The sequence below is a fragment of the Ascaphus truei genome, chromosome 8 (assembly GCF_040206685.1).
Source record: "Ascaphus truei isolate aAscTru1 chromosome 8, aAscTru1.hap1, whole genome shotgun sequence".
Taxonomy (NCBI): Eukaryota; Metazoa; Chordata; class Amphibia; order Anura; family Ascaphidae; genus Ascaphus; species Ascaphus truei.
Window position 1 is genome coordinate 76,397,326 of NC_134490.1, and position 24,464 is coordinate 76,421,789.

The window sequence follows — 24,464 nt, forward strand, 5'->3', positions numbered from 1 at the left end:
TGGGAGTCTACCAATCCGAACGGATGCCCCAAGGAGTGTCAGGAGCACCTGCCACGTTCCAGAGACTGCTATAATGGGTAGTGGGGAACATGAACCTACTGGAAGTACTAGTGTATCTAGATGACCTCATAATCTAGGTTTTGTGGGGCTCAGTGTTTTTAAAAAAAATTTAAATGATAATAAATTTGTATTCTTTTGGTAACCCGAGTGCTTCTATGGGAACTTTTTACCAACAACATCCCACACACAATGTATTTACTTAATTCATTTTTTATATATTGATACAAATTTATGAATATAAGGATATATAATTATTATATTGTGTATATTTCCAATTGAATATATTGTTCTTCATAAAGTCAATAAAATATAGGTTAAAAAAAAACCTTAAACCACCGATGTACCTAGTGGTGGAGTTACAGTTGGAAGTGTAGGGCAGATTTTTGGTCTTGTGATGAATAGAGGGAAGGGGGCAATGAATTGATATTCAAGATTTTAAGCAATGGTCAACCGATCACCAATTTCACATTTTGAACTGTTTGGACCTAACCAGTTTGAGGACTGTCTCAACCCTAATAACACTGAATTATGTATCCATTGAATAGCCATCATCCAATTATCTGGTCCTATATTTTTTGGAATTCAATCTCTCTCTTTGTGACTTCTTCATTTCTATTATCATTATTTAAATAATTAACAGTATTTTATATGAAAGGCATCACATGTGTTCAATATGAGAGCTGTTGCACATATCTGTGTGATATTAGATGACAGCTGGATTATACTCAAGGCTGTTTAAAGAGCATACCAATGTAAAATCAAGAAACCAATGTCATTAACATTTAATTTCACGTGTTGAAGCTTTTACCATTTGAGTTTAATGCTCTGGTAGAGTTCCAAAAATCTGTCTGCACAGTTCATTTTCTAAGGGATACTAAATGGATAACCCTTGTACTGAGAGAGCCGTGAATTTCAGAGGCACGAAAATTGAATTAACCGGAGGTTAAGAGTGTAAACACAAATAATTCAACTTGTATGATTTACTTAGCCAGTTTAGCACAGTGTCATCATATGTTGCCAAGTTGGTAATAATGTTAAACTGCCCAAACGTTAAAACCATTAATTGAGACTAAAGATAGGCAAAACATTTTTGCAGCTATGGGTCCACCACGGATTGACCGCTTCCTTTGGTCCACGGATTCCGTGGATCAGTCTCACAAAGGCCAATTGGAGGTATGCTAGTAGTAGGCAGTGGTGAACTTCTAGTCATTAGATGGTTTAGCTCACACTGCTAGAGCTGTGGCCTAGAAATGCAGTGGTTGTGGGTTCTACTCCTGTTGGGTCTGACACCATTCAAGTCATTAGGTTGGTGCCTTAGGCTTATGGTTATTAGTATATCTCCCAGCCAGGTACCTCAGGTGTGCTCCTTTTTCAGCAGAGGCATGTCTCCCTAATTTATTTGGAGGGACGTTTGAGGGGATATACAACTGGAGACACTTCTCTCTCCTCTCATCCGAGTGCAGATCTTTAACAATCCAGCAACAGATTTTAGATTCAATACGAAATCAGACTTCAGATTCTTTAAATTATGTCTGGGTTGTATTCAATGACCAATTTGAATGAATCCGTGTGGGTTTTTTAGCAACCAATCCACAGATGGATTTTGGTGGATGGGGGCGATGGATTTGGTCAAAACTATCCGCAGAATTCCGGGAAACGGATTTGGACTAGTTTGCCCATCTCTAATTCTGACGACTAATCTGCCGTAGTAGTGCATGATTTTGTAGATGGAAGACTTAATTGAGGACTACTACTGTTTGTTCCATAAAGATTATTTTAGTTACTCTGGTCCTGAACTAGTTTATAATATTTAGATAAATGTAAAAAAAATAAAAAATGTACTTTTTTTTACTTCATTTTGTGTGTCACTTATAGAAGAAACCAACAGTATTTAATGAAAATAAAAGATATTTAGAGGGCATTTAAGTCACTATGCACTGGATAGCTTTTTCTCATTAAATATTGCAATGCAGAAGCTGGCATGTCACCTCGATATTAGAAGTATTATTACAGTGTGGTATTACATGCAGTTATGATTGTTTGAAAATGTGGTGTTGATAGAGCGTGAAACATAATGAGATCACTTCACTGGCTGTGTACAAAAACAAGCTTAGTGTTTGTTCAGTGCATAGTTGTTTTCCATTGAAAGGTTTTGTATATCCTTAGGAATTATTCTGTCCAACAAAGGATATGAATGCACCTCTATAGACTACAGGCTGAGTCACTCAGACTGAACACACAAGGAGCCATACTACTGATGTTGTCTGATCAGTCATTTAATGACCATGTTGGATTTGTTTTATACCAATTAAGTGGTTTTGAACTGACTGAAATTGGACTCGGAGGGCCCTATTCTACAAAGTGTGATAGCACCGATCCAGCACTACAGCACAGAGCGCCATTGAATTCAGAAAAGAATGAGGCCCCAAGTCCCAGATTCACTAAACTGCTTAAACATTAACACTCGTGTTAAAGTTCTATTCAGTAGCAAATAAAAATACACCACTCGAGGGTACATTTGCATGTCTCAAACATGCCTGCCCCATTATCGCTGAGCATGCACTGCTTCCACTGCAGTCAGGTATTCTGGGTAATGACATGCAAATGAGCACTCGTCACAGTGTGTCCCTTTGCTTCTTATCCATTTTGACAGTAGGGTGTAGCCAGGCTATGCAATAAAGGTTAAGCCCATCTGGTTACCCCTGAAAACCATGGGTCCCTGGCAGCTACCTAGCACCATAAGCCAGGGGCAATGCACTGTAACATGCCAAAGTTAAAGTGACCCCTGCTTTTCCACTTTTCATGTTCCCTTTGCCCATTTGAGACCTGAAACTTCAGGAGTGTAAGTCTTGGGTGGGATATTTGGGTAGAAATGATGATGTAGTCTTCAGTGGAAGAATGCAGAGCACAGCAACAGGGGAGAACAAATGGAGTACAGCACTTCCGAAATAGGTAAAAAAAACAATTTATTGAAAGGGTGACATGGGAGGCTTCGAAAAAAAAGTGGGTATATGGAGCACTCTGACACATTTCGGGCGTAGTTTGCCCTTTGTCAAAGAGTATAATGCTCCCTTAACTCGTCCCTGTTTTATACACTGACATTTACCGGTTTCGTCCGAAACTGGGAACCGGAAGTGATAGAGCGTTCCCGCGGGAGCGTCTCCAGTATCATAACACAGCTAATGGCTGTTACATAGTGGTCAGGTGCGCTACACCGTGCGAGCGGCACTTATAATTGGCTGAGGTTAGTTAGCCCTTCTATACAAAGACCACGCGCGCGCATGACAGTGAGTGTGCACACGGCCGACAGCGGGGAAACCGGGGAAATAAAGATTTTGCACCGCTACCGGCGCTGAAATGTATGTATGTGTGTTTGTGTGTATGTATGCAGGTGTATGTATGTATATATGTGTGTGTGTGTATGTGTGTATGTATGTGTATATGTGTCTGAACGTGTCTGCACAATGTCAATAAATATTTTATTTTTACGAAAGTGTTTCTTTTATTTAATAAATAATAAATTACACATTACATACACACACATATACATACACACAAACACACAGTACCTTCACACAGCTCACAGCTCAGAATACACACAAAAAGCGTGCGGCACGTGCACGCGCGCACGGCCCCACACTCTATAGAGCAGCCCTTAGCGGAGGATTTTAGAGACAGTCTACCCAGTTGTAACAGCGCCATCTAGGTGTCTATGATGGATGAAGCTGAACTTGTAATGCAGTGTCTCTGTCTGTGAAGAAACCACTCACAAAAGGCTCCGTCCAAAAACACCCCCCTTGAATGGGGGGGAGTGACATATGGGCGGAACACAATGAAGCAGGCTAACCACAGACAGAAGCATAACATAAAAGAAATATATCAACAGAAACAAAACAGGGTATCTGATGTTGTATTTGGAAGATATTTCTCCCTGTCAGAATAAAAAATATGTGCAAATTATAGTGTATATATTAAAAAAAAGTAATAAACATCAATAAGGAAACAATGAAAACATATAACCTAATAATGAATAATTAATAAAGTGTATACTTTGTTTATATAATGCAATATAATCCGACTTATACATAAATACACTAAGGAATATTGCTGATTGTTTAGATTACTATGAATAGCTAGAAAATGGATATATTATAAACTATTGAAACTAATAATATTAGATAGAATAATTAATGAGGAATCAAGTTGTTTAGAGTAAACGCAGTGACTATTATAAGAATCATTATGAGATGAAATTATATATCATGATGAATATTGAATTAAGTATAATGAAGAAACAACTTCATTTAGAATGATATTAGTGAAGATTCATATATATATATACTAGCTGAGAGACCCGGCGTTGCCCGGGATGTAAATGCGTAATAGGTAGTATTATTTATAAATTGTGGAACAATAGATGACTATTTGTTGTAAAGGTTGGATAATAATGTTGAAAAGAAAGATGGAATAAAATGTAATACGATGTTGTTTAAAAATGGTTTATTGTAAACACACCACAATACAATGTCTATTTTGGTGACATAACAGATGTAAAAATGTGAGGCGTGTGTCCTGCTAGGGTGTGAGGCGGCGGGTGGTGCGTGGGTTGTGAGTGCTGTCTGTGAGTGGGGGTCCTGCTAGGGTGTGAGGCGGTGGGTCAGTGATGTCGGTGCGTAGGGGCGGGAGGCAGGAGGTGTGTGTGGCGGCAGGTATGTGTCGAGTGTGGCGGGTGTCTGTTGAGTGTGTGCAGCGGCTGTGAGGCGGTGGGTGAAAGGCAGAGGCGGGCGAGTAAGGGTGGGTGAAAGGCAGAGGCGGGTGGGCGCGAAAGCAGAGGCGGGAAGGCAGGGGTGGGTAGGTGGGAAGGCGGGCAGGAAGGCGAAGGGTGGTGGGAAGGGGGGTGGGAGGGGGGGAAGGAGGAGCGGAGGGGGGAGAAGGGGAGCGGTGGGGGGGGAAGGGGAGCGGAGGGAGGGGAAAGGGGAGCGGAGGGGGGGGGAAAGGAGAGTGGGGGGGGGAAGGGGAGGGGGGGGGGAAAGGGGAGTGGGGGGGGGAAAGGGGAATGGGGGGGGAAAGGGGAGTGGGGGGGAAAGGGGAGTGGGGGGGAAAGGGGAGTGGGGGGGGGGGAAAGGGGAGTGGGGTGGGGGGAAAGGGGAGTGGGGTGGGGGGACAAGGGGAGTGGGGTGGGGGAAAGGGGAGTGGGGTGGGGGGAAAGGGGTGGGGTGGGGGGAAAAGGGGAGTGGGGTGGGGGGAAAGGGGAGGGGGTGGGGGGAAAGGGGAGAGTGTGGGGGGAAAGGGGAGTGGGGTGAGGGGAAAGGGGAGGGGGTGAGGGGAAAGGGGAGGGGGTGGGGGGAAAGGGGGAGAGGGTGGGGGGAAAGGGGAGTGGGGGGGGGGAAAGGGGAGTGGGGGGGGATGGAGAGCAGTGGGCATATGTATTGTCATAATTTAGGTATGTGCATGCCCCCCCCTCCTGGTTCGGCGTGTGGTCGTTCCCCGTGACTCGCCCCCCCCCCCGTGACTCGCCCCCCCCCCGTTTCCCATGACTCTGGGCTGGCCCCCCCCCCTGTTCCCCGTGACTCGCCCCCCCCCCCCCCGTTCCCCGTGACTCGCCCTCCCCCCTGTTCCCCGTGACTCGCCACTCCCCCCCCCCCCCCGGTTCCCCGTGAGTGGCGGCTCGCCCCCCCAGTGACTCGCGGCTCGCCCCCCCCCCCCGTTCCCCGTGACTCGCGCTCCCCCCACCGTTCCCCGTGACTCGCGGCTCGCCCCCCCGGCGCCCGCTTGGTCCCCCGATGTGCCGTCCGGCTGAGCGCCGGTAGGAAGCGCCCTGTGTGGGCCTGAGGCGGGACGCGCAGTGGGCCTGAGGCTGATGATGTGCCGTCCGGCTGAGCGCCGGTAGAGCGCCCTGTGTGGGCCTGAGGCGGGACGCGCAGTGGGCCTGAGGCTGAGGCGGGACGCGCAGTGGGCCTGAGGCTGAGGCGGGACGCGCAGTGGGCCTGAGGCTGAGGCGGGACGCGCAGTGGGCCTGAGGCTGAGGCGGGACGCGCAGTGACTTACCTGAGGGGAGGTAGCGCCGGGGAGGTAAGGGAACGGCTGGGGTAGGAGGGCCGCGCTTCCCCTCCGTCCGGAGCCGGTGCAGGGTGGCGCACCTGATGGGGACGGACGGACAGAGGGGGGGGGTGGTGTGTGTGTGTGTGTGTTGAGGAGGGTGGAGTGTGTGTGTGTTGAGGAGGGTGGAGTGTGTGTGTGTGTGTGTATGTGTGTGTGTATGTGTGTGTGTGTGTGTGTGCGTTGAGGAGGGTGGAGTGTGTGTGTGCATTGAGGAGGGTGGAGTGTGTGTGTGTGTGTGCGTTGAGGAGGGTGGAGTGTGTGTGTGTGTGTGTGTGTGCGTTGAGGAGGGTGGAGTGTGTGTGTGTGTGTTGAGGAGGGTGGAGTGTGTGTGTGTGTGTGTGTGTGTGTGTGTGTGTGTGTGTGTGTGTGTGGTGTGTGTGTGTGTGTGTGTGTGTGTGTGTGTGTGTGTGTTTTTGGCCCGTCACTCCGCCTCAGGCCAATGAGAGGTGTGCGGGGGCGGGCGGCCCAAGGGACCAATGAGATTTCCCCTAGGGACACCGAACATCCAGACAGGCAGGCAGGCAGGCAGGCATACAGTGCTTTCACTAATATAGTATAAGATATATATATATATATATATATATATATTAATCATAATGAGAACAGGATTATGATGGAGGATAGGATATGGTGTAATAATGTGCATGTGTGTGTAATATATATATATATATATATATATATATATATATATATATATATATATATATATATATATATATATATATATATATATATCCCAGTACATTATTCTAACGTTGAAATGTGTATATATATATATATAACAAACATAATAATTACTGATATGTGATCAAATAAACATTTAGTAATAGCAGCACATACATAGGAATAGTGTAGAATATCATTGGGTGTCAAACAAGAAAATGCTTGAGTTCCCAATCTGTATTTATAGTGATAGTGATCCCAGTGTATAAATCCAATACATTTCTCTACAGTTGAGGCTTAGTTCTCTATTTCCTCCTCTGGTTGGTGTATTAATTTGTTCCAGAGCACTAAAGGAAAACATATCTAAATTGCCATGAGGGTATGCAGATAAATGTCTTGACACTGGGTACTTATCGTCCTTTTTTTAAATTGATCTTAGATGTTCTGCAATTCTAATTTTTAAAGGACGTATGGTGCTTCCGATATATCTGCTGCCACAACACATTGAAGCATGTATACAACATAGTTGGAGCCACAAGTCATCAGCTATTTGATTTGTGTGTTACTTTTGTATAGTAACTTTTACTGTTTTTATAGGTACTGCAGTTACCACATGATTTGAAACCTTTTAGTTTGGACTGGTTTTGATCTTTGTATTCGAGCACAAAAGGCTGGGAGATAAGTAATGCCCCAGTGTTTTTGCTCTACAGAATACACATTTTGGTGGATTCTTAGTATAAGTCTTAAGATCGTTATCTAGACTGAGCACATTCCAATGTTTTTGAATGATGGTGCGAATTTGTCGTGATTGTTTACTCCCGCGGGAACGCTCTATCACTTCCGGTTCCGGTTTCGGCCGAAACAGGTAAATGTCAGTGTATAAAACAGGGACGAGTTAAGGGAGCATTATACTCTTTAACAAAGGGCAAACTACGCCCGAAATGCGTCAGAGTGCTCCATATACCCACTTTTTTTCAAAGCCTCCCATGTCACCCTTTCAATAAATTATTTTCAACCTATTTCGGAAGTGCTGTACTCCATTTGTTCTCCCCTGTTGCTGTGCTCTGCATTCTTCCACTGAAGACTACATCATCATGTAACTCCTCATGCCAGATGCACGGGTTGGAGCCAAGAACTTTCAAAATCAGTGAGTACAACTTTACCTTTGGAGTTTATTCTATGTCTTACAATGTGATCCTGCACCCTTTAAGTATTCATAAGTGTGGTGGTGAACGGGTTAGAATTGCTTTATACTGTAGGCTTTTTTTTCCCCCTATTAACCATAAATCCCACTGTGAGGGACAAGCCCTACATGAGTAAAGAATTACGGATTGCTGATCAAGTTTGCACAAAGATCTTATTCCGGAGAACAAAGGGCACCCTGTGGGGACACCTTTTGAGTCTGCCAGACCTGGCTGAGCCTGCCCAGCGAGTGGCAATGAGTTCGCCGGGGGAGATATCGCTCGTAGGCGCATCTCCCATGGCTAATTCGTATTTCCTGGCCACCCCAGCTTTTTGAGTCGGCTTGGCACGCCTCCTCCTCTGACATCAGCCAAAGGACGAGCCCCTATTTCTATTGGCTGGTGGGAGGTATTCCCACTCTCGTATTGGTCGCTCCTCCTACTTCTATGCTGAACATAGAACAGCAGAAGGTATGTAAAGAGATGCCAGTCAGAGAACCAGACGTTCCTGTGACTTGGACCGGTATTGCAAAGGCGGGCTTTTCAAAGTTGCTCTGTTGCAAATAGCAGAGCAGCCGGCTTCATTTTTGGAGCTAGGAAAGCCTGCCGAGCTGAGGCTTAGTCAGACGCGAGGTCCAAATTCTCATTTTACAACGTAGCGGTCGCAGCTAAGGGTTTTAGCCGAAAAGAGGACCAGGTGGATATCCCGGTCAGGGTAAGGTTGGGGCCATGGTGCCTTCGCCCATGCGGAGGCGTGAGCAGCCGTGACGTCACCCGCATGAAGCAGGTGAATTTTGTGGCCAGTGGAGACGCGCCGTGCCGTGGGGGGCGTGCCTAGGGGTGTCACGGAGCATGTTCACCCTCATTGGTGCAAACCGCTCACGTGACAGCCTGTTGCGCCATGAAATCAGTTTCAACTGAATTCTTGCGCAATGCGCGCCCCCTCCCGCACGCCGCATGGATGCAATCACTGCCTTATGGCAATCTGATCGTTCAGCGTGCGGACGCCTCCACACGGTCTGTGGCACCATGGCCCCAGCCTAAGCCTTCCGAATCAGGCACCCTGCACCTATTGAGCCTAGTTTTCACCCCCAGAACCCAGAAAATGTGTATTTCATCTGTATTTTGTATATTCAGTGTGTGTACGAGGGTTTACCCGAATAAACTTTATTTTGTTCTACCACCTTGTTTTGCTTAGTGAACGATCCCGGTATAAATTTGTAAAAAGTCCTGGTCTCCCGTGACATCCATTTTAACATGGACCCCTATATGCTTTCTGCCTGCTGTATCAGGGGGGCCGGGCAGGAAGCAACCAACCTTGCTCTACTTATATTTAGGAATTAAATAGTAAGACAAAGTGCTACACATAACATGATATCAGCCATAGAGATCCACCTTAAATACATCCTGTATATGGGGAACACAGCTTTAAAAAATGTGTTTCTCTTGGTAATGAGTTGATAAATTAGTTGACTATAAAACAGCTTTTAATAGAACTGTAAATCAAAATGGAGAGAGAGAGAGAGAGAGAGAGAGAGAGAGAGAGAGAGAGAGAGAGAGAGAGATGCTGAATTGGCAATATCGCAGTTAATAGAATAAGGGACAACACCTTTGATCATAATTCCCCATTTAACGATCAACCTATTCTATCTGCGTTTTGCATTGAAGCTTCTTGAAGTCTTGTCTATTCATGCTTCCTCAACTCTCAGAACCTGTGCAATCTACTGGATTGCTCATTCCACAGAAACGGTCCTCACAAAAGTAGGTAGGATTCATGATCTACACATAGTGAGAACAACATATAATTCCCAAGCGCTGCCTGTCACCTACAATAAAGCACTATTTTAAAGTTATATATAAGAACATAGATATCAAATTCTTGTATGTACCATATTCTGTATTCTCTGATGTGCCTCGAGGTGGGGATCTCCTTGGCCTTTCTTGATTTGCCTTTTCTCTTGTGTCATCATCATCATCTCTGTTTTATTACAGGGGTAGCCTAGTTCTGACCTCAGACACCATGAGGCCTGAATAGGAAGGGTGCCGGGCAGCCATCGGTGTCTCTGCAGAACGCTGATCGCACCCCTGTACTCATTAAGATTATCTTTGCAACGGTATTTGATTATAATGCAAATGACCTATTATTAAATAGAATATTAGTTAATGAGCACTTGACATCTTGCTTTCCTCATCTCTATTTCATGGATTCTAACATTTCCCCAATCTCTTCACCACTATTTCCTGTTTATTTACATAGGGATACACGGGGAACTGGAGACAGGTCAAAGAAATGTACCTTTGCTCTAGACCAGGGGTGGCCAACTCCAGTCCTCAAGGGGCTACCAACAGGTCAACCTTTAAGGATATCCCTGCTTCATTCTAAAAGTTGATCTATTGGTGGCCCTTGAGGACTGGAGTTGGCCATCCCTTCTTTAGACATATATATATATATATATATACATACTCTCTCTCTCATAGAATAGTGGCTTCTATGTCACGTGTTTGTACACAGACCGTGAGGTGCCTCCTTATACTAATTTTAGACCACTGGTTTGAAACTGTGTGCAACTCTAAAATGGGGTCTTATTTTTAGAAATAGCCATGGCGTGGTACTAACGTTTGTCTGTCAACACTATTTTGGCAACTTCGTTTAAACTGTACAACCGGCCCAAAGTGTCATCTCATTAGGATAGAGAAGATGCTAAACACCCGGAGCTATCAAATAAGAGAGTCTTATCTTTTTAATAAAATAAAATAATGTGTCTAACAACAATTTAGCTGAAAATGCTTCAGGAAAAAAAAAAGCAACAAATAGCTTGTCATAAAAAACAATGTACCCCCTATTCCCTATCTTACGTAAAAGGTTTGCAAGCAACATAATTGAATTACAAATCCCGGAAAGGCATGGAAGCGAATGATATAGCAGATTTGAGAAATAAAATTCAGTACACCAGTGTCTAGACGCTTTGTTAACTCTAATGACCAGAGGCAAAATACCAGAGTATATGAATGAGGTCCATCTGTGCCTTTCTTCTAGCAGAACTGCCAAATGTACCCAAGGTCTCTTGAAATTAAACTATGTGAAAACAGTCTGATCAGCTGAAGTGCCAGACGTGAACAAGATCCCTAAAGTCTTACTGGAAGCCAATTCTGTCCTGACAAAATCAGCACTAACAAGAGACTCATCATTTGTGTTCCTTGAAACAGTACTGTGACAAGCTCTAGGTTGTGTCTGTGTCCTGGTTTTATTTATATATATAAAAAAAAACAGAGTATAATAACAGACCATTTTAATAAATAGTCTTAAAAGAGCAATCCGTGCCTTCAAATTCTCTTGTGAAGTTTAAAAAAATGTATATACAGTAGCATTGAAGCAGGAGGTCTAAGTAGTTGAACTCTATTTCTGCTCCGGGGACCCCCTGCTTCCAGAGATACTTACCTCTGTAATAGATACCTGTAGCCGCTCTTCTCAGCTGGTTGGATTTTAAAGTTTAAAGCTCCTGTGTCACATGGGCTTTTAGGAAGCTGTGCCAATGATGTCATGGCCTCCTATTGGTCTGCAGGGAAGAAGGAGCTTTGAACAGTAGCCATTACGAGATCCCTGGTAGCCGGGGAAAGCAGCTACTGGCACCTACTACATGAGGTATGCATCTCTGACGAAGGGGGCTTCCGGAGCTGAATTTAATGCTTGTCAACTCCGGAGACCTTCCTGCTTCAATGTTATATAAAAAATGTAAAACAATTGCAAAACATTTAAGTTTATTCTATTCGCGATCTTTGCATTTTTGCAGAAACAAACCATCACAGCTGCTCACAGATCAAAAAATAAAAATAAACTGCCCTGTCATTGTATGTGCAGACATATCAGTAACACATGCAGAAAGATGTTGATCCCCCAGTTAAGACACAGATCCCTCTTAAATATGCTGTGACGATTTTCACTACGTTCATTAGCATTGTACTGAACTTCTCGCCAGCTCAGGGAAGACGCCCTCCCCCAATAATAGAAAGGGTTTTTGGCACCCATCCCTCATTCTGCGCTTGGTCTTTGTTTTCCAATTGTGAATATAGATGGAGGTTTGTTGAAAAAACAATGAATGGAAATAGAAATTCAGACACGTAATCCCTTCACAAATGTCTATATTCTTTATTTGGAAATGAATGGGAAATGTGTCTTATTTTGTGGCTGTAGGTGAAAATTTTTGGAAAGCCAAAGTGTGTATTGGTTGGGTGGGAAAGTAAAGACTCTACACATAGTGTCTGCCTTGCTGCAGCAGATTACATTTTGTGAGTGTCGGACCAATCTTCCAGTGTCGGACCAATCTTCCGGGACTCAACCACGTGATCGACTGGAGTCTCGATCGTACAGACTGATCGCGCTCACGATATTAAACTCGAATGAGCTGACATTTGTGGGAACAGAATACTTCATTTTTCAAAAATGCGGTGACAATGACGTCAAATTGATAGAGAATCTGCTCCGGAGGAAGCAGTGGTTTAAAAAAGCAGTGATAAAATTGGAGAGATTTCTATTTGAAAACAGAGAGGCTTCCCTGAATCTAGAGACGGGGAAAAGTGTCAAAGTTTAGCCTGCGAATTTTCAGATGAACTTTTCTATTTCTTTGCAGATCTGTGAAAATTTGAACGTTTTGTTCTAGAAAAATGTGTGAGAACGCGTGAAATTGTGCCTTTCGCTGGTAAAGTTCACTTCAGCAAATGTTTTAAAGTTCGCCTCTAACTGGAAATATAGAAAGGAAGAGCATAAATGAAGAACTCGAGTGACGAAGAGGAGACTATTTTACTAGAGTATCAAATGCACCTTTATACAATACTGTATGTAGACGCAGGCCTGCACAACTCTAGTCCTGAAGGGCCGCAAACAGGCCAGGGTTTCAGGATATCCCTACTTCAGCACAGCTGGCTCAATTAGTGGCTCAGTATGACTGAGCCACTAATTGAGCCAGCTGTGCTGAAGTAGGGATATCCTGAAAAACCTGGCCTGTTTGCGGCCCTCGAGGGCTGGAGTTGTGCAGGCCTGACGTAGAGAGATACCAGTACCCAAAAAAGGAGCACACAAGATACCTGGGATATATTCTCTCACCAAACTTTTTGGGCCAAACTGGCCGCATGCCAGTGCTTTAGCTTTTCGAAAAGGTCATTGTAGGAGATGTGTGCAGAGGTTTTTTTGTTTTTTAAAAGACACATTTAAGAGAAAAGAAAATAGGATTTTTATTAGCTACAACTTGACAAGCAGATTGTGATCAGCAGCAGGGTTAAAGAAAACAAAGCAGCCCTAGCTCCTACAGGGAGCTCTGACTAAACAGCATACACCCTGTCTATGGGTTGGGGAGCTAAGCCCCTTACCAACAACAAACATACAACAGAATGTAGGTCAGTTACCTTCAGCTGGGGTTGGGTCTGAAAGTCCTTGTGCAGACTTCTCCCTCCATGGGTCCACCACAGCCTGTTCTCTATAGCAGTCCAGTATGTGTGTCTGGATCAGAGAGAACCGCCTGCCGTCACTACTGCAGGGTTTTTAAAGGCTGCTAATGAGCCAGGTGGAGACTGATTAACTGCTCCAGGCTGCAGATGAACCAGCTCCCTGCTGGACTCAGTAGCTAACGAAAGGATTTTCCTTCCAAGCCTTTAGACAGGGAAAAGACCCTGTGCTATCAGAGTCTAGGTCAGTACAAGTTTTCCTGTTATGGTATTCATACTATCATAAGCAGGCTCATAAGACTTTGTGCATTTGCTACAAATTACAGTAATACACAGAACAGCAGTCATTTAGTGTTTATAATGACTTAAACTGCCAGATGGCCACATAGCGCTTCTCTGCGCATATGGAGGACACAGATTATTATTTTGAGTTTTACCAAGATATGCAAAGCCTTTGACTGTACAGTAGATTCACATAAACATTCTGGCACAAACCAGCATTGAGAAAAGATTGAATACTTTGTCTCATCACTTATAATTCACTGTACTGTTTATGTCTATATCACTAATCTAGGTTTTCTAGCAGCTGAGAGTAGAAATAATAAAATAAAAAAATAAAAAAACATAACAGAATGTAATTAATTGATTATTGATGCAAGGAAGGAAACAATCCTGCTGGTTAACAAAGACAGTTTGCCATACCCTGATTAGGTAATACAGCTGTTCATTCCAAATTTCTTATGGGAGCAACTTCAGAAATACATTTCTTTATACTGTTGCCTCGGGCAAAGTGCTTTCAAAATCTGTTCTTGTACAGAACTGCTCTTACTGCCCAGACCGGTAGTGTGTGAGAAATTGCATTTCTTTGCCGCATACACTTGCTAAATAAATACTATTCATTTTAAGAATTCATAGTTGTTAATCAGTATGATGGTATCAATTATAATTGCCTCGGGACTCAATCCTCTCAAAGCAGAGCAAGTGAGCATGTGTTACACATAGTCAGGGCATATTGATGCATAAGGCTGTCTGAATGGAGACAAGACATACTCTGGAGATCCCCAGCACTGTTATACAAATAGTGACATGTGAATGACAGTATCATTTTAAAAATGTTTGGTATTCATTTAAAAAGTTGCAGCACTAGCATCCTTAAGGGCGCAGTTAAAAAAGCAAAATCAGTTCAAATGGTCTACATGAAGTGGATAAAAATCCAACGTTTCCAAGCGGGAACGTGATTCCTTTGAAAGTCAAATCTAAAGAAAACTTTCAAAGGTGGTGTAATAGCTGGTAACATTAGAACTGGATGTATGTATTTTTTATGTCAAATTAGGTCTTTTAGATGGCACAGTGATGCTTATGCCTTGGGGCTTGAAAGCATCAACATCCTTCCTAGTTCTAGATTGATTTCAAAGCTGAAGTCTACTACAAGTGAGCCATTTATTGTAAGGTCCAAAGGTTATGCTGAACAGCTTCAGTTTGATGCACTGTGGCCCAGCTACTGCATTTTATAAATCAGCATGTATGGCTCACACTGTGCTGTAGGTACTGTACATTGCACGATTGTGACACAAACACTTACAGTACTACGTCTCTGCCGTTGAAGTGACAACATGTTGACTATCAGGTAACCCTCCTGCTACCCTCCATATTTTGGAGTGTGTTTTGAGCTACTGTTTTCTTTAGCGCTCCCATTGTCCTAGAACACAACACGCAGGGAAATTCATGCTGGGAATGTTCTTTTATTTAAAGTCCAAGAGATGGAGGTTTAAAGGGCACTGCTCTTGCTGCCTTTCAATATAATAACCCAGTGTTCTTGGGCTTGTGTAAAGGTGGGCCATTCTGGAGTTGGATGTATTTTCTGCATTAAATATTTCTCAACCTGAGAAAATGTTATTCAATCCCTGCCAAGGCCGTGCTGTGCACATGAAACAAGCGGTTGGGATCCCTCTCAGCAGGAGCCCGTGGGAAGGCACAGAAATAATTACAATATTCATATGGTGCAGGAATACCATGAAACAAGTTTATAGTTTACTGTTCACAACTTTTCTCTGCTTGGAAAATCTTCTAATCTAAGATACTGTAGCAACTTTAAATTAAAAAAAAAAAAAAACCTGCTTAATCAAATGTAGGGATAAATGGAGCTTGAACAACAGAAGCTTCTGTTAAACAGCATGAATATATTCAGATCTCAGCCATGAAATATAAATTGGGCAGAAAACAACACCACAAACCCCCCAACATCATTATGCAGTGTATGCAAAAGTGTGTTAAAGCACCAATGTGTCTCTCCTTGCCCGTCACCTATGTACAATATCTATCATCTATTTATCTATCTAGATAGTTATGCTGTATTGCAAATTAGAGTTGCTTTTTTTTTAATCGTAATTGTATCTTTAGTTTAAACGCTGTCTTGCAGTATGGCTTATATTATTCTGAGAATTACTTTTGAGTCTGTTTGAAAGATCATTTAAAATAAGATTGAGCTTATTGACATTTTTCCCAACATTTTCTCAATATCCGGCGTGTGTTTTTTTAAAATAAATCAGTTCTGTACTATGAGAAAATACTTGTAGCATTTTTTTTAATAACTCTGAATGACATTTTTGAAGTATTATCATGTAACAAGCTGTTTTTGTTTCTATAGCAATCATTTACAAAGTCAAATCCCCTTCTGATAAAGACTCTGGGACACCCCTTTTTAAGCCCCGCTCACACTCTAGCAGTGCACAAGCTCAATTGTATCTAGTGACTGCCTGGTCACATGATCTTCCCCACAGAACTTTGCCATATTAATATGCATATACGTTCAACTGACTGCAGAATACTCCTCCGCAGCCATTTAGTGAACCCCCGAGCCGAATCTTCGCCGATCGATCACAGGAGAACGGACGATCTGCAAATTAGCTAATTACTTATCATTGTGTGGATTGTATTAATGCACATACAGTATTAAAAGGGGATAACATGACAAATTAAAAAAACAAAAGCAGCTTGGACTGTTGCTTTAAATAAGAGCCTAAATGTGCCCTCTCTCCAATAAAAGTGAGGCTTCAAATACAATCTAGGCTCTCAGCGGTAGAAATAAAAAAGTTAAAAAAAAAAGTTTAGAGCACAGAGAGTATATTTAGAAAGTTGAGTTGTACATCTGCAATGGACCTTCAATTTGGCACAAAGCAGAACATACACTTGTTTTTCAACAAATACAGCACACCTGTATGGGTTTATTGTTTCAAAGATCACTATTTTATTAGTGCTCTTCCATGGTTCAGACTCTGACCTCCTTGTCTCGCTGTACTGCCAACTCATTCCTCACCTTGGAAATGTTTTACCCTGAAGTATGCTTATGTGGACAGTGTGGGAGTAAGTGACTCTGATTATATATTCCTTCAGCACAGCTGTTCCTTTACTAATACATACAAGCCTTTTAAGTACTGCACTGCAATTTATGTTTCAATTCACCCAGAAATGTGTGTCACAGCAGAAAAGATTTTTCAGCTTTTACAAACTTGACATATCTTTTTAAAAAAATGGAATCTTAAAAAGCAACTTAGGCACAAAATGTGCAAACATGTGTCGGAAAGCAAGCTTTTATATTTGATTCTGTTATAAAACAGCCTTATTGTGACTTACTTGATATACTGGATATGTATTTTAGACATTAGAATTAAGCAAAAGGAATGGGGATGGGGGGGATGTCTCCAAAAGCTTAGTGTACTGCAATTTATCAGCATGGCTTCTATTTTAAATCAATGTTCTATAATGTACTGTTTCTGTATAGCGATGGTGTTATTTTGTCTCATGCATCTGATATGGGGTTTTAGTGGTAGCATACTAAGCAGGCATGAAGAGACTAAACTCTACCAGATCAGACTCAGGGCTCCCTTATTGTACATTACTGTGCTTGTTTCATTCATGAATAAAATTGCATTGTTTTTATAGCAAATTCATGAAGAACATCCATATGTATTAGTTATAGGGAAAAATTAATTATAAGCGAAAATCGCACAAACGTAAATAAAAAAAAGACTTTTCCGCTCAAATTTATATTTGTCCCCTGGTGCTGTTTTGGCTTGCTTATATGGCCTGTGAATGTCCTACTTCCCTTCCCCTCCATTAAATGAAGTCACCAATAACCCCACAGCCCCATTGCTGGGGTTAAATGCCCTCAGTTTTTATTAATATCTATAATCCAGAATATAACAGGAACACTTTGCCAGGCTGCCCCATGCCATGTTGAGAACATGTGGACATCTGTGACTCCTGACTTCCAATGCTGGTCAGCCAGCTGGCTCAGTAAAGCAGCCTCTAGGAGGACACTCTCATGCCAGGGCATAACACCCCCTTCCTCAAACAGACAAACCATTACTAATCATACCCCCCACCGCCGGACCCTCTTACCAACCCAGCTGCAATGTGACAACATTTTGAACCAACCAAAAATCGCAAGTCAAAATGTTCCCCCTATCAATGTTTATTTTATTAGCTTAATATTGTGGGGGTTTGATGCACTGTTTTACTCTTTTTTTCTCATACAGCATTACCTTTTTTTTTTTATCACATATAGTTTTCTCCTTTTTTAATTTTATTTAACAATATCTATGACTGAACACAGAAAAGCAACACATTTAAGGGTAGGGGAAGCCCAGAGCAGTTATATGGGAAAAGGGAGGACATCCTTCACCTCACCCCACCGATATTAATCCCCAATGCCCAACCCTCTCTTCAAGCATCCACATTAACCCTTCCCTGCCTGCCTCAATGCCCCCTATGACATCATAAGCCAGCAACAGTCACAGTCGCGTGAATCAAAATTAGCATCATGTTGACTGACCGTAGTATTATAGAAGGAAAGATGATGATCCCATGCTTATGTGTAGACTACGTAGTCAGTTTAGTTATATATACTGTACACATTTGTATTCTTTATCTATTCCAGGGGTGTACAAACTTTCCCCCCTGCACCCATCTGCCTACTCTCCCCCCTGCTCGGCTCCGGCATCAAATGACGTCACTTGACCCAACTGCGTCATTTGATGCCAGGCTGCCATGGCGACGCGTCGCCCCAACACCAAGGTAAGTGATGTTACAGAGGCCTCACGCAGTCCACCGGCATTTAATTTGAATGCCTTCGGGAGAAGCGCATGGCCTCTGTAACCGTCACACCCCCCTGAAAAATCTTGTGCCCCCCAGTTTGCGCACCCGTGCTCTATTCTCTCTCCTATCAGTATGACACTACACTCCAGGGGGGGCTGCTGCTTTTTAATATGCGGATGGTACCCCTAGTTATGCTGTTTAAGTATACAATTAGAAGTGACATTTTATTATATTTCATACCCCAGAGTGCACAGGAACATGGATATTTGATTCTCCTTTTTCTTTTAGGAGCCGCTTGATTACCAGCCACGAGGAAGAGAATAACCGTGTCATGGCAACCCTGCACCAAAATCTCCGGGGTTTACATTAGCTAAACTACGGACTGTCCATAAAGAGCTGTGACACAAGCTATTGACTTCTTGGGCTATTGGCATTTTAATATATACCGGTCTCCTGATATTAGTTGACATGCTGGTCTCATACTACAATTAAAATAATATATATGCCGGGTGGCTAGTTAACAGTTTAGCTGGTGTGGTGCTGCACCTTTCATGGACATCACAACTGCACTATTCAATGGCTGCTTTGTTCTCCTAATTTGACCATCTTTGGACCATTAGTAATATCCTATGTTCTAAAGATTATCTCATAATCTAGGCGATAGTTGTAAATTCAGGCTACCAAAGATATGAATACATATATTTTTTTTTACATTTTAGTATCTTCTTATCCATTTTAACATGGAGCCCTATAAGCTTACAGTATGCCTGTAGTATTACATAGCTATTCAGCATAGCCAGTAAACCTACAGCATCCACAGGCAGCATCAGAGGATGATTATACACTATATGCTGCTACCCAATCTTTGGAATGGGACATATATCTAATACACAGTATGTATAACACAGTATGTATAATATAATCCCTAAGTAAGAATATCATGTGTTCTAACACTTTGGGGCCTATTATATAAGCCTTCATAAAAAATCCCCCACCAGGGGTCTCCGGTGCTATTAATGGGTATGAGCTCCGGAAACTCCCGGCATCAGTCCGATGCAGGAAAAATGCATTTTTTTTTTCAAAGTCCTCTGTCGCCGCCTTCTCAGCAGCTTCTCCCCAGCTTCACTTCTCCTGGCGTGAGGATTTTGGGAGAAACTCGCCATACTAGAGGCAACTAGAATGGCACGAGTTTCAGAACCTGCCGATAAGTGGCTTATCGCCGCCCACCCAGTGATCTGTTTTGGACAGCTGAAAAAATTTACGATTCATGCCTTTATCGCCCACTTATTGAGGCTTGCAGAATAGCAGTAGGCATTTTGGCTGAAAAGGCCTCGATAAGTGGGTTATCAAGGCTTATAGAATAGGCCCCTTTGTTTCTATCCCTATAGAATAACACTCCTATCAATCCACAATTGTTTATTTTTAATGTTAATAATGTATTTTTAATGTTTTCAATGTATTGTAATTTCTGGCTATTTGGATCATTTGTGTCATTTAGAGCTGCTCCGTATGCAGCGCTGCTCGGCAGCACTGGTTGCCATGCCCACCAGGTTTGTCGTGATGTGTGATGCGTCATGCGTCATGATGTCACTGACACGCACCGCGCAGCGTGTGCAATGATGTCACCAGCGTCGGCGAACGTGTTGACGTCATGCTGTCCCCAGCGTCGGCGGGAAATTCGAATTTAAAGCAGAGGAGATGTGGGATATAAGCATTTAACCCATGATGAAGCTCTGTGCAGAGCGAAACGCGTAGGGTGTATAGCGCAAATCACAGGAGGACTGCCAAGTTTTGGGGTAAACTTTGGTGAACACTTTGCTAAAGATTGGGTTCTTTTTTCTCTGGACTATACAAGCTTCCCATGTGGACGCAGCCACGGGTGGACCACCAGCAAAGGAGGAAGTGCTGTCTTCACTATTGCCTGACCAAGGGTGGTCCCACTGCTTGACTCCAATATGTGTTTGAGTTCATTACTTTTTAATTGATTCCTTGTTATAAAGCTTTCTGCACTATTTTCTGTGTCCTCTATTTTTCATATACAGTATATATATGGGATCCTCCTCCCCATGTCTTTCTACACAATTACCTCCAGCTACGTATCCGGACGGACATCACTACCAGATCATCATACGAGGTGGTCACTCTTGATAACCGCAAAGCCCTTTTCGCTCACGGAGAATGTGAGTGACCTGCATATCTTCTACTGGAATCACTACTATCAATACTTTTTTGCACTATACGTGTGTTTTCTCTCTTTTTATATATTTACCCCGGATGTGAGTGCGCTCCTGACCCTCCGTCTCTACGATGATTATACACTGTGTGCTCATGTGCATGTAATTACCCAGAATCCCTGGTGAAAAGAGTGGGGTGGCAGATCTCTCTGAGATATGTGAATGTCCTCACGAGTGATATTTGTATTTTTTGTACACTGTACGGTGGAGGGTTTTTGTCACTTTTTCTTACCCACCATAACTTATGGTGAGTACAACAGTTGATGGTTGGTGCAGGCTTATAATTTACAATAAATTACCTTTCAAACCAGAATTAAACATCTTAATTTCAGCGTACCTTCTGAAGCCCCCAGTTAAGGTCACAATAGCATCCGGTACAAATTTCCAAACGATATCCTTAACAAGATAGTCAATAGCATCTGCTTCTGTCTTGGATACGTAGCTAGCAATATCTTCATAATAGCGGAGACCTGCAAATCAATGTGAGACTTGAAGTAAACAATGTAAGCAGTTCTATGAAAGTTATATAATCACAGGCCTTTACAAACACATTTCTTACGAACTGGTGAAAATGTAGCCACATCAATAGATGTTGCGGCGTAAAAAACTAATGATATATAGCTAGATAGATAGATAGATAATTATATATATAATTTTTTCTTGCAAATAAAAAAAAATAGCAAACTTGATGTTTACTAGTTGACAATGTCAAAGACAAGAACTGTTCCATTTCTCAGTACAATGTTTAGTCTGTATGTTGAATATACAAAAAAACATATTTGATGACGGATGTTATACAGATGAAGCTAGCCTTAATGTTTTTTGGCGGCGTGACCGAAACTCAGGAAAAATGCGGCGCTGGGGGAGGTGACAGCCGCTACGGTGCTGTGGGGGGGGGGGCATTCCTTTCAATGGAACCCCCACACTGTTTATTCCCCGGCCCACAATCGGCATGGTGACAGCGCTGAAAACAGTAAGGATTTCTACATCTGTATGTAGCTATATCATGAAATCAGCCAGAAGAGCGAGTTAATGGAAGGCTACACATTTCATGTTGCCACCTTGTAATTTGCTGCCTCAGATTTATTCAGTATGTGGAAAAGGCTTTAACATGCACATTTGTTGAATATTAAAGTATATTAGCATATTACAGTATGTCAATGCTATATGGTGCAAATTGGAAATTGGTTATGGCCCAACCTACTGTATACAAAAGATACATCAAATATGGGACTGAGAAATATTGAATGGGATATTGACTTGCTCTGAGCAGCCAGAATAAAAGGTAATGTTTATGTATCCATGTTGGTTACAGCAACATTTTCCCCGTAGCTCTTAAATTGAGGCTGAAGATATTTTGAAAGCGTCCAATGTAACACAGCCTTTCAGTCATTCAGCTTTGTGGACTGGAGACCCTTGGGCTGGTGAGAGGGAGTTGATGTATTTCTACATTTGTTTTGCTTTAAAAGTCTCTCTCTAACTTGGGTATAATTAGACATGAATGGACCCGCCCAAATCCGTTTCCTCCAAAATTTGTTTCGTGGTGTAAAAGCCGCAAACGGATTTGGTCAGTTTTAATTCAAACAGATTCATCAAACACCGCCATTGGGTACAATTCGTTGCCGAGATTTGTAGAATCCAATCTGCGGAATGAGAAAGCCGTTGCTGATTGGATGCTACTGTACAAATCCGTCAATGGATTGCAGAATCCGCGTAGTGTATTAGAAATAATAATAGAAAATCCGCAAAATGCAAATCGCTCTTTTTGAGGTTGATCCACTGAAATCCCGTGGACCAAAGGAACCAGCGGATCCACTGCAGATCCAAATTCACCCCCCAAAAATTGTCCATCTCCAGTTATACTACTGTAACTCTCTTCTATATACAGTGTGAGATTTGTGTGTGCAGCGCACAGCCAAAGGGAGGATAGCAGGTCTGGCAAAAAAATCTTTATTAAAGTGTCATAAAAACAGAAGGCTGCAACCTTCTACGCGTTTCGTGCACTCAGATGCACTTTATCAAGAAGTGAATACAGCATGAAATAACCAACATTTTATTGATTATAAGAGTCCTGATTGGATTGTTTTTGGCGCCAAATCGGCAGGCACTGCTATAAAATGTTGGTTATTTCATGCTGTATTCACTTCTTGACAAAGTGCATCTGAGTGCACGAAACGCGTAGAAGGTTGCAGCCTTCTGTTTTTATGACACTTTAATAAAGATTTTTTTGCCAGACCTGCTATCCTCCCTTTGGCTGTGCGCTGCACACACAAATCTCACACTGGATTTTTCCCACTGGAACAGCAGCACGCTTATGGAGAGAAGGACTAGTGATGCCGAGTTGTGAGTATACTCACGGGGGCCAGCCCAATGAGGTAAAGGGGGGGTGTCTCCGTGCATCCAACCCCTGCCTTCAGGGTAATTGGAGCCCCATATGCTTAAGGTTATTCCTATCAATATTGATTTCCCAGAGACATGGGTCTCTGTGCTTGAGCACCATACACCAACCACTGTATGTCTCTTCTATATACAGCCTGTGTTCTGCTGGTGCTTACCACTAAAATACACTCTTGCAGCTTCATACATTAGGAAAAAATATACATTTGATGGATATTTAATGCAAATGATTTACCACATTTCTGCATTTTTGTTAACCTCAGATCCTCACGATCTCTTATTTCTTCAAGTGTTCGAAAACCCATTCTGTACCACTTTTCTGAGGTCTTCAAACCTACTCCAAAGACAGATGTAAATAGCTGTAAAAAAAAGGGGGGGGAGGAAGTTGGCATTAAATGGCAATGGAGCAGGAATTATGCTATGAAAGTACCTACAGTACGGGGATGTGTATTATGGCAAAAGTGTTACAATTCTGGGGCAAAAAATCTGCACCACACAGTATTTATCAAATGAACAAATCCAATTAAAAACAATAAGAATATGTTACTTTGATGCCCCATGGAGAAATGTTTGTGCCTCAGAATTGCTCCACTTTTGCCTTCATACATATAGGGGTCTATTCTAGTAGCCTCGATGAGTTAGTTCGCTGCTACCTCGCAAGGTTTGACATGTTCTCGCCGAACGGTTTGTCAGTCGAGTTATCACGGTATGCAGAAAGAATCTGAACCCAACTGAAACCGTGCGGCAGAAAAATGCCTAAACCGCTCGGTGCAGCAGACAAACTCATCTCGGCCTCTCTCAAAGTTCTCCCCATGCGATCGGGCCCAGCTGCATAGAGAGCTGCACAGAGAGAGTCAACTCTCCCTGCACAACTCTCACAGGCGATCGCACTGTTTTAATAAAAATTTTAATACTAGTGTGCGTGAGCAGGGGGTCTCTGGAGATGAACCGTGTTGATTTCAGGTCCAGAGACCACCTGCTTCCCGAGATACAGGCCCTGGTATGGGGTGCCGGTATCTCCTATGCATTTAAATGTCCCGGTCACATGACGCGGGACATTTAAAGATTGCATGGGGATACCGGCACCCCATAATGGGGCCTGTATCTTGGGAAGCAGGGGGTCCCTTGACCTGAAATCAATGCGGTTCTTCTCCGGAGACACCTTGCTCCCGCACACTACTATTAAAATTTTTATTAAAACAGCTTCATTACCTTAGTGGCTAACCGCTAAGGCAATGAAGGGGTTAAACCCGAATAGCATGTTTATTGGGGGGCAGAGGGGGTGGATGAA

The 24,464-nt window shown here is 42.8% G+C and overlaps 1 protein-coding gene across 1 annotated transcript in view; it reads right to left on the reverse strand.

Moving 5' to 3' along the window:
• Positions 1–24,464, reverse strand: part of DNTT (DNA nucleotidylexotransferase) — a 257,582-nt gene that overhangs the window by 129,914 nt on the left and 103,204 nt on the right. The window contains exons 6-7 of the mRNA XM_075613065.1: positions 23,409–23,532; positions 21,114–21,246 (exon numbers count right to left, since the gene is read on the reverse strand). Coding sequence (XP_075469180.1) covers positions 21,114–21,246; positions 23,409–23,532 — 257 coding nt within the window. The remainder of the gene's footprint in view (positions 1–21,113; positions 21,247–23,408; positions 23,533–24,464) is intronic.